Source organism: Tetrao urogallus (genome assembly GCF_951394365.1).
Source record: "Tetrao urogallus genome assembly, chromosome: 14".
Taxonomy (NCBI): domain Eukaryota; kingdom Metazoa; phylum Chordata; class Aves; order Galliformes; family Phasianidae; genus Tetrao; species Tetrao urogallus.
This window is the reverse complement of record NC_136827.1, coordinates 6,250,663-6,261,609: the sequence shown is the minus strand read 5'-3', so window position 1 is coordinate 6,261,609 and position 10,947 is coordinate 6,250,663. Positions and strand designations below refer to the sequence as shown.

The 10,947-nt window shown below is 42.2% G+C and overlaps 2 protein-coding genes across 2 annotated transcripts; one reads left to right on the top strand and one right to left on the bottom strand.

Annotated features, from left to right (window-relative positions):
- Positions 1-650: 650 nt before the first annotated feature.
- On the top strand, positions 651-3,527 carry CCNG1 (cyclin G1; the record flags this gene model as incomplete). Its single annotated transcript, XM_079542551.1, has 5 exons — positions 651-914; positions 1,752-2,005; positions 2,856-2,934; positions 3,020-3,118; positions 3,336-3,527. The coding sequence occupies 5 exons, from the start codon at positions 651-653 to the stop codon at positions 3,525-3,527; spliced, it is 888 nt and encodes a 295-aa protein (XP_079398677.1).
- A 4,512-nt stretch (positions 3,528-8,039) lies between these two features.
- NUDCD2 (NudC domain containing 2) lies at positions 8,040-10,840 on the bottom strand (the record flags this gene model as incomplete). The annotated part of the gene is made up of 4 exons (XM_079542630.1): positions 8,040-8,123; positions 9,022-9,173; positions 10,214-10,262; positions 10,652-10,840. The coding sequence occupies 4 exons, from the start codon at positions 10,838-10,840 to the stop codon at positions 8,040-8,042; spliced, it is 474 nt and encodes a 157-aa protein (XP_079398756.1).
- Between the last annotated feature and the right edge of the window lie 107 nt (positions 10,841-10,947).

The following is a 10,947-nucleotide window of genomic DNA, read 5'->3' as shown; positions in this document are numbered from 1 at the left end:
ACGATAATTACCACAACACGGCTTGAAAATTTTAGCCTGAATCCGAAATAACACCCCTAAAATTTCAGGAGACGACGCAGCTGAAGCGCACCTCGCGTCCAACACCGACCGTGTGGCGGCGCCTCCACCAGAGGGAGCCGCAGCGCCGGGCTCGCGCCGCTCGTGCAGAAGGCGGGGCGCTGCGATTGGCCCGCCTGCACGTCAATCATCCGCAGCCCCGCGGGGCGGGCCGGGCCGGGCGGAGCGGAGCCCGCGGCGGCGTAGCCGAGCGGTGCGGTGCGGGGCGCATGGCAGCGTGCGGGCGGGGCTCGGCGCTCGGCCGGCCGAGAGCTGTGTAGGGTAAACTCGCGGCGTCGCGCGCACCGCCTCGGGACCCTCCTCCGGCCGAAGGGAGCAGTGAGGCGGCGACGAGGTAAGGGCGCGGGGTCGGAGCAAACAGCCGGCGGCTCGGGCTTCTCGCGCCGCGCCCGAGTCGCCGGCGGTGCGGAGCGGGAGGCAGGGCACCGCGCTGCGTGCTGCCGCCCGGTGCGGCGCCGAGGCGGGCGGGGACGGGCCCGGGCATGTCCTGTGCGGGCGGCGCGTGCGCGGCTGCCGGGTTCGCTGCAGCTCGTTGTTGTTCGCCGCTGCAGCTCGTTCGTTTGTCGCTGCAGATGATCGAGACGCTCGTGAGCGGCGATGCCCGCGCGCTGCTCTACCGGCTGACGGCTCTGCTGGAGCAGGAGCTGCGCTGCCAGCCGAAGGGCTCCGGCCTGAGGCTGATCGAGTCCGCCCACGACAACGGCCTCCGAATGACCGCGAGGCTGCGAGACTTCGAAGTGAAGGATCTGCTCAGCTTAACTCAGTTCTTCGGCTTCCACACGGAGACCTTCTCGCTGGCTGTCAACTTCTTAGATAGGTTCTTGTCCAAAATGAAGGTACGGCTGTTTAAAGTATAAGCTCGATAGCTTCTCCTCGCTGCGACCTCACTCCCGTTATTTAGAAGGGCTTGCTTTGCTTTTAGATGGTTAAAGGTTAAGCTCCGTCCCCGGATTCCAGTTGCATGAGAGCTTGAAAAATGGCTTTCCCTGGTTGGATTTCAGCAGTGCTAAGAAAGCTGCTTTCTCTGAAGAAGAGAAGGAAGAGGGCATCTGTTCCAACTGGAGGTGCCCGTTGGAAACAGGCTTATTATTGCTTTAGATCAAGACAGGCTGTTTGGCCTGTTGCACATACAAAAGAAGGTGCTGAATTAGCTCTCAGTTTACTGCTGTTTAGTAGTGTCTCTTAGGTATATCAAGAGTTGGGATACTGTTCAGCATTTATTAATCAGATAAAATTAATAGTTAAATAACATTCCATTCTTCTGCATGTATTTGGCATGCTGACCTGGGTTATTTGTCTAACGAGACAGGATTACTGCTATTCCACTTAGTCCAAGACAAATGCTAGCTTTTCTTCTATGTTAGTATGTCCCTAAAAAATGAGAAGGCTGGGTGGAGTATAAGACTTCTGAATCCAAAACCTGCCCTTACAAATTCTCTGTGGTTCCCTTTTATATATATATACATATATATATCCCAAGAATTTAGTATTTTTTGTTTATATATAAGCCAATATTTACAACACTCTAGGTCCTATACAACCGTGTTTAGAAACTAGTTCTACATAATTTTTTTTACTCCTAAAATAACAAATAATTCGGTGCTTGCATATTGAGATGGTTTATCAAAGGCTTCCCTCTTTAAAAGTAACTAAAAACATTGACTTTTCTTTAGGTACAGCCTAAACACTTGGGCTGTGTTGGACTGAGCTGCTTCTACCTAGCTGTGAAGGCAACAGAAGAAGAGAGAAATGTTCCCTTAGCCACCGACTTAATCCGAATAAGCCAGTATAGGTTCACTGTTTCTGATATGATGAGAATGGAGAAAATCGTATTGGAGAAGCTTTCTTGGAAAGTCAAAGCAACAACAGCCTTCCAGTTTCTACAGCTTTATCATTCGCTCATTCATGAGAATTTAAGCTGTGAAAGGTAAAATATCTCAAGCTTATTGTGTTATGGTATGGCTGCAGGTAATCAGGGAGCCTATGCCAGAAAACAGCCAGGGATTATTAGTCAAGTAATTGGCCTTTTGATGTTTTTTTTTAAAAAAAAAAAAAGTAAAACTTTCCTCCTTAATAATAAATGTGAATTTATTATTGGTGAGGTGTAATGTTATCTTAAAATGTTTTTTTGTGTGTGAAGTCATTTAGGGAGTATTGTTCTCTAAGTCCCAAAACAAATTTCTCACCAATAATAGCGTAACAAGTTTGTGTCAGTAAAGCCTTTCTGCAAAGATTTCAAAATAGATTTCAGAAAAAGTTCCTTTTGATAGTTAACATTAAAACTCCATTTTTCTGAATGGATGCAGTTCTCCCCTGTAAAACAAGATTTATTTTGGGCATGAAGACTGCCAAAATTTAATGCTTGTTTGACTGAAACACTTCTTCTGGTACAAATGAGGCCCTTGTTTAAATAAAGAACATTCTCACAGCTGCTCTGTTTCCATGGAATCGCAGAGTATCCCAAGTCATAAGTGACCCCCAAGGAGCATCAAGTTCAAGTCCTTGCCTCACGCAGGGCCACCCAAAATTCAGACCATATTTCTGAGAGTGTTGTCCAAACGCTCCTTGAACTCCAGCAGCCTGGGGCAGTGACCACTGCCTTGGAAGCCCAATCCATGCCCATCACCCTCTTGTGAGAAACCTTTTCCTAACACCCAAGCTGACCATTCCATGACGTAGCTCCATGCCATTCTTTCAAGTCCTGTCACCAGAGAGAAGAGTGGTCTTGATAAAGATTGTGTTTATGTGCAACAATGTCTCATCTGTTTTTATTACAGGAAAAGATACCTTAATTTTGAGAGACTTGAGACCCAGCTTAAGGCATGTCACTGCAGAATCATGTTTTCTAAAGCTAAGGTAAACTTGAAAGCTAAAAGTCAGTGAGGCTAGAGAAACTTTAAAGTTGTAGATCAAAAATGTCATGTTATCTTTCTCTCTCCAGCCTTCTGTTTTAGCACTGTCTATTATGGCACTAGAGATAGAAGAACAAAAACTACTGGAGTTGACAGAGGCATTGGAATTTCTGCAGTTGCATTCCAAGGTATGGATAAAGTTTTCCAGGGTGCAGGAATAAAAATGCATGCAGGGGTTTTCTCACTGGGGGAAGGGGAGTTCTATTGACGTACTGGTTTCTTTTTTTCTTTTTCATATTCAATCTGGCTTGGGATGTTTGGCTTTCTATCTTAAATAGCTAAAAATGCACATGTAATTTAAGGATGTAATGAGTTAGTGACATGGGATTCTGTCTTGCTGTTTAGATAAACAACAGAGATTTGACCTTCTGGAAGGAATTGGTGTTGAAGTGCCTTACAGAATATTCCTCAAGCAAGTGTTCCAAACCAAATGTCCAGAAATTAAAATGGATCGTGTCTGGACGTACAGCACGGCAGCTTAAGCATAGCTATTATAGAATAACACACCTTCCTACAATTCCAGAAACCAGCTCATAATAGGTAACTACTTGTAAAAGCAGTTCTCACAATGTAGAAGTCATTAGCTGTTAACTATTTCAAAGTTTCTTATTCCATATAGGTAACCTGTTGGAGATGTTAACGTAAATGTGACCAGCCTGTCACAGAGGCTGGTCTGTTCTCATGTTCATGCTTGAGCCCGTGGTGTACCTAAAGAAGTGGCTACCTAATATGTGAACACTGGAAATAGAACTGATGCTTTGATGTGCTCTGGGAGCAGAAATATATTCTACAGACATTATGAGCTCATTCAAACTTAAATACGGAGTAGAACTGGTAAAAAAGCAGGGGAAATACTTAGCTTGCTCCTATTGCAGAAAGAATCTAAAAGGAAACAGCTGCCTGTTACAATCTCTCTTGCTCTGGTTCACTGAAGCTACTTGCAGACAGCTTCATAGTTGGTTAGCTGTTCATTTAGTAAAGTGAAACTCACTTGGTTATGCATATTGCAGTTGATTAACTGTAGAGTTGCACACTACTTCCTTATCTAGACTTTAAAGGCTACAAACCTTTAAAAGTTGTCTCTTCTGTGTTAATGTCTGTCTTATGCTTTATTTTATTCTCGTAGAAATCCCTTTACTTAGTTGATTGTTCATTATGGGTTTTTTTGTTTGTTTTACAGGAGTACAATAAAAGGAGAAAACCGGCCTGAAACTTGTTCATAGACAGATGAAGGTTCAAGAAACATCTTAATAATGAAGAACTTGACTTTTGCAAGAATATATAGTGGTTCAGACTAGAATTCCTTGCAGCAAATGTTCTTTTCCATGACTATGATACCTAATGTTAGCTTTTGGTCTTACTAGACGATTTACTATTTAAGCAGTAAAATATCACAATACTGATGCAAAGAATTTAATACCTTATAGTTTGTAGAGCAGCTTGTGTAATCTAACCTTGTTTTACAGCAAGTGCAGGTGCAAAATTATATATTAAATTGAAAAAACTTGGTTCACTTTCCAAAGACTACTTGACACTAGGTAAACATATGCAGTAGCACAGTGCTTCAGTTTCTCAGGCAAACTAAAGACCACCTTACTCAACGTTGATAGAATAACAAATGCTCATCAGTCCAGCTGACAGGCTGTTTGGATAGCAGCACGCACCTGTGTTCCTACAGGGTAGGGTGCTCACCTTTACCATGGACACAAACTGAAAATAAGGTTTTGTGGTGCCTGTTGTGCAGTCATTAAGAGTGCATCAGTAACATCGGTATTATATAAGAGGTGTGGTTTGCTGAGATTATGGGCAAGTGTGTGGTAACTTCATAATACCTAGTGCTGGCTGGGGAGAAAACACCACAGCATCTGCTCCAAATTGGGCAACAGTTTGCCAGGATTCCACTGTACAAGAAGTAAATGCTGATACTGAACAAGAGGGACAAGTATAGTCAGAAATGTTCAGGCTTCACTGTGCTGCTACCTACAGGCTACTCAAGATTAGGAAAACGTGAAGACTTGCAACCATAGTCTGTTTGACAGTAAGCTTACTAAGTAAAATTGCTGATTTTCCCTGAAGACTAAGTCAGTACTTGAGGTGTATCATGCTGCTGGTACTAACGTGAAAGTGAACATGAAGAATATGTTATTGTATGTAAGATGGATGAGGATTTGGGGGAATGTTGCTTATGACTCCTTGAGTTCTGTTAAAAACGGGTTGTTGTATGAATGGAGTCAGTGGAGAAGGAAGGAATCTGCATGTCTGGAATACTCTGTGGACTTACCAGCTAGCCTGCCAAATCCATCTCCTTTATGGTAATAATGGATGAGGAGATAATTCTTCACTTCTCTCAAACTAGTTAAACTTCTCACAGAAAACTACATACCAAAGCTCCATACTGGACAAATCAAGCTTTCTCATAAACTCATGGGAATGGTTATGCTGCATAATATTGAATTGCATTTTCCATCCACCAGTGCAATATATGCATTGTGCTGAAAGGAACACAAGTGATGTAGAGAGATGGGCAGTCAGCCTACTGGGAGATTGCAAGATGCAGCATGCAATTGTGCTGGTATTGTTGTGTCTCAAGATATGTACCTTTCAATTAAACATTGAAATGCAAATAATTGAGTAACTTTTTTTTTTTTCCAGTGTATTACAAGTCATTTTAGTAGGAAGCCCACAAAGCTGCTTACAGCTGAATGCTGCCTGGTCATCTTCAGTGCAAGAGATAAGAGACTAAGGATGTAGTTTAAGGGGTTGAAGCTGCAATAGGAAAGGCTAGAAAAACAAAAAGAAAAAAGAAAGCTTAATGTCAGCTTGGCTCGGTTTGTTTCGGTGTCTCAAGCGATTTGGTGCACCCAGACTGCCAAAAGACTACACTGTATGAATTTCACTTCAAATACCTGCCACTCCGCTTCTAACAGTACATAGCATCTATTTCTGTGCATTTTAGTAAATACACAGATGGTACTTGAAGATAAGGAGGAACCCACATTCCTAATTCCAAGGTTTCAGTGTTTGGATCGAGCTGAGCATTACAGAGTGACTAGATTAAAGTTTAGCCATCTACTGTGCCTAACACATCCATTAAAAGCAGTTTGTCCTTTGAACTGTCTGACCTTATCTTGCATTAGAGGTATGAAAGAATGTCTGTAGGGTGGCCTCTACCCATTTATATAAGAGCAATTTGAACGACTGCTCAGTATTATTTCCCACAAAGTAGGCCACTGTGTAACTATCATACATCCAACTCTATCATCTGTCACATCTTTCACGGTTTATTTAGGAAGCAAGGGATGGAATCCCAGCAAGATGGAACACAAGCCACCATCTGGTGAGGTATTAACTGCAAATTGAGTGGACTCCAATTCAGGAAATAAATCACAGCAGACAACAGAAGCAGCAAACCAAATAGTTTAAACTTGTCCTCCTAGAACAATTGCAAGCTGTAATGGCTGAACACATGCTTTATAAAGCACAAAACACAACTTCATGAAGAAAATATGAGAAAACTTGGTTTTGAAAGAATATACAGTAAAACTGTTTATGCAGAGAAGCATCAGATGCTAGTCTGAATTTCTGTAAGCAAAAGATATAGAAACATTCCTGTATAAACAACTGCATCTGCTGTGAAGCAGCATTAACAGTTATTTATTATCGCTGTTCTCAGTTCTACCTTTTGCAGCAGTCTCACTCATTCCTTAGCTACACTATCTACCTTCTAAACCAGGACTGTGGTAAAGATACATCTGATAACAAACTGTACTTTGGCTTGCACAGGAAGGCAAATTTTCTAAAACTTAAGCATGGTGTTTGGACCTACTATATATTTGTGTAAGGATTACATGGGCAGAAGAAGAATACTTGGTTATTTTATGAGAACTAATTGCTTGCTTGCTGCTACAAGAAAGCCCTCTTCCAGGTATCATTTCATTTTTGCCATACGCCAACTGAAATACTGATAAAGTACTGTAAAAGTCATGTTCAATAATACGATGGACAGCAGCTGGCAACTTACCACCAGTGAGCTGTCTGCTTAGGACCTAGCTGTAGGCAGTATTTTCAGTGTTCAGAACACAGTAGGATTCAGTGATCACATTTTATCTTCCTGTTAGTCAGTTTGCCACAATATTTGTCCTGCATAACACAGTTGGAGGGCTTTTCACCTGTGTCACTAAGAACAGGTAGAAAATAAGAAACTGGCAAATGTGAAGTCTTATATCATTCAATAGCTAAGTTTAAGATGTGACCATTAAACTACCTACCAAAATGTACAGCTGCATGTTCTTAGATTTGTAAAAACAAAACAAAACATTGCGCTGTGTATCAGAAAAGATGAAATATATCATTTTTTTATTTAGGGACTTACTACTCCTTTCAGAAGTTGCTGTATTCTCTTACTTGAAAATTTCATGTATTACGATATTACATTCACACAATTATTTATATCCAGACTATCTGACTTCTCAGTTTTCTCCTATCACTGGTTACAGGCATTCCTCACTAGTATTATATTTGGCAGTGCAGCGGATTGTAAAACCTCATTTCAGGCAAAATCCCGTAGTTTTCTTTATTTAAAACACTCTTAAAATAACACTCACAGATTCTTACAGGGCTGCTATGCAGCAGAATTTCAATAAGCCTTCCTGATATTCTTCCATGTTGCATGTTAAATAAAAACATTAAGTATCTTGCTTATAGGGTCCATTTTCAACAGTGAACAAGATATTCTTGCATAGACAAGTGGCACATTTATCTCACTAGTTCACTGTGGTGTAAGATATGCTCTGCTTCCATTTGTTATTTTCTGCGTACACTCTTCTGTATTTAATTCCTTTACCATTAGCAAGTTACTAGAAAGTTAATGTTACAAGGTAGCTACTAACACTTCCTCTTCACTCTACTAGAAGAGACCTCCTTTCTCTTCACTGAAGTGATTACTTGCCAACAATCTGCTGGATAGATCACTGAAGTCTTCACCAGTTAAACATTCCAGTCCTCCAGTGTAATTTGTGATTGCTCCCAAGGAACACAGTTGCAAACAGTTCATTTTTCAAGGCTAGAGAAGTCTGGTCCTCCTTTGCTGTAATTTCCAGAAATTTCTGCCCCGCTGAAGTCAAATCCAGGGTTCTGACAAAGACAAAAATTTAGTATAAAGATTATTCTTAACAGAACTGATATAAAGAAAAAAATAAAATAATGTTTCTTTTCATATTCTACCACTCTAACAAGGACATACAGGTACAACTTATTAACTGGATTACTAACACTGAAATTCTTTTGCCAGGCGAATGCGTTAACAAACATTAAATTGCCACAGTTGAGTTGCCCACTGCTGAAATTCCTTTGTAATGCCATTCTTCATCAGGCAAGCACTTAGATTTCCTAGTGAAGAAATATTAAGAAAACTCTAAGAAAATTCTCTGGCTTTTCACATGCCTTGAAATTACAATTTTAGAGGAAAAAAAAAAGTACCCCCATGCTAGATAAAAACTCAGATATAAATTGTCATCTTTGTTGTAGTGCTGATTCATCTATTAAGTTTCTGAAAGAGCAGAGCTGAATAGGAAGAGCTGGGTACTAGAGGTGTGTCAGAATAACTTAAGCAAGTTTAGTCAAAGGGCAGAGCAATTTTGAGTTAACTAGTTTCAGTCACCTGATGTTATATACAAACTATTCAACAGAGTAAGATGTTAGAAGTTTATTATACATAGAGTTATGTCATAGTTCAAGATAATAACAGAAATATATGTATGCTATCATTAGTGAAAAGTTGTTACAATTACGGATCAAAACCTTAAAACACCACCCTGCAACTCGCTTGATTTTTCACAAATTCTTCACACAGGCTACAGACAGAAGAGCCTCCTGAAAGCACACTGACATACTGAGTCACACAATTCTCTGTCTTGAAGTACCATCTGTTTCCATGGCACTACACTACAGAACAATTTTACTCAGCTTTTGTGACCATAACCCATATCTGCAAACACCAAACACAAGCAGTAAGTGGGGGCCTTTGACTTGCCTCTCTTTGGAATCGCTCCAGCGTAAGTTTCCTTTGCATTTGGTCTTGTACCCAAGGATCAGCAGCGTATTCATTTTCTAACAGAGATGTCCAGCAATTTCCAGCATCTCGATTAGTCTTCATCAGAACAATTCGTATCAGTTTTCGGTCTTCTATTGAATGAAGAAAAAAGAAAACAACCATTAGTGCCCTGTGTGCCAGGCATTTCGTTGCTGTGCTGAATTCACCATCAACATGCCAAAGCACAGGAATTTTTCTGAGACAGTTTAAGTTCTTAATGTCAAAGGGGGTTACTAATAAATAAAAATATGAACAGGAAGCAAAGATAACCTGTACAGCCACACCTCAGTTTCTGACCTACAAAACCTAACAGTCGTTTTGTGGAACCATTATGGTGCACCTCTATTCCAAATAAAACCTTTGGGAGAGGTCTGTGATGGAGAAAAGATTTAGGGTCAGACATAGGATGAGATACAGGTCAGCCAGGGGAATAACCAAACGTTTAAAGCCAAGCTCTACAGAAGGTTATTACTTGTAAAAGCCACCATTACTATGATGAGGAGTCGCTGTCAGTCATTTTGCACTTAGGATTCCTGATGGAAATCCATCAGAAAATAACATGAATAGGTACAGTCATTATGTATGGCTTTCAAAAATCAAAGCATTGCGAACACTTTGCAATATTTATCAAATAATTAGAGAGGCTTTTTGCTCTTTATCTTCAAGCACCATCACCTGATTTTTTAATTGCTTTTTGATGCTTTTGGACTGTAGGTGTTGTCACCTATCCCAGAAATATAATGCACAAATTAGAAGGGAAAAAATAAGAAAAATAAAAGTTGCAGAAGCACACAGCTGTACTGCTCTAACTTTGGAGTGTACGTGCAATCAAACTTTTAGCAATCTATTTCCTGAGAAGCGAATATTCGCTCCCAGCAAAGTGTTCCTAAGCCATGGGATACTGCGTTCCCACACCTGGCACTTTCGCATTACTATTAACTTCAGACTTTTGCACTACCTTAGTTTCTTAGCATGGCAATACGACAGTCCCTTCATACAACTACAGACTGAAATAGAATAAGACGAAACAAGGAAGAAAATGAATGGGAGGGGGTGGTGCTGGTAAACTCTTCTGCAGCACGTTTTGTGTTCTACCACCCCCCCAGATGTCACCTCAGATAAAGGTCATTACCTAAAGTCCACGTTCCTTCATCAGCTATCGTAGAGTCAAAAAGTTTACCCTGCAAAGACATTGACAGCATTACAGAACAGGAAAAGCAGCTCAGCCACAAGCTCACCTGTAATCGTACCACCCTACGCACTGCTAGCCTGATTGTGTTCCACCTCAAAGGAGAAGGGCACCAATTCTCTGCCCATGTGGGCTTGAACATTATCAGAGACATACTCGTTTATTGCACGTTATTTATTTGTTTATTTTAACGGAACATTCGATACATAGAACCACCCATCGGCGTGCCGGTGTCTCACCGCACAGCTCGGGGCGCTCTGGAGTCGTACCGCCCGTAGCGAATCTGCCGACAAAACCTCAGGGCAGCGCTAAGGCTACGCCGGCCCGCAGTGCACCGTAAGGCCGCAGCCACACGAACCGCCCCTCCCGGCCCGCCGCTACCTGCAGCACCTCCCGGCCGCACACGGACAGCGCCACGCGCCGGCTCTGCAGGCTGCAGCTCACATCCTTCGCCCGCGTGCCCGGCGGCACCTGCACCTCGATGAACACCTCCTCCAGGGTCTGGTACCAGCGGCCCCACGGCGTCCCGCAGGGCACCACCCCGCTCCGCTCCTCGAACGGAGCCGACATGTGACACAACGGACGCCGACCACCCGTTCCGCCCCGACCCGGAAGCGAGGCACGCGCGTGCGCACAGCCCCACCACCCTTCTCTTTCCGATCCCTTATTCTGCAACG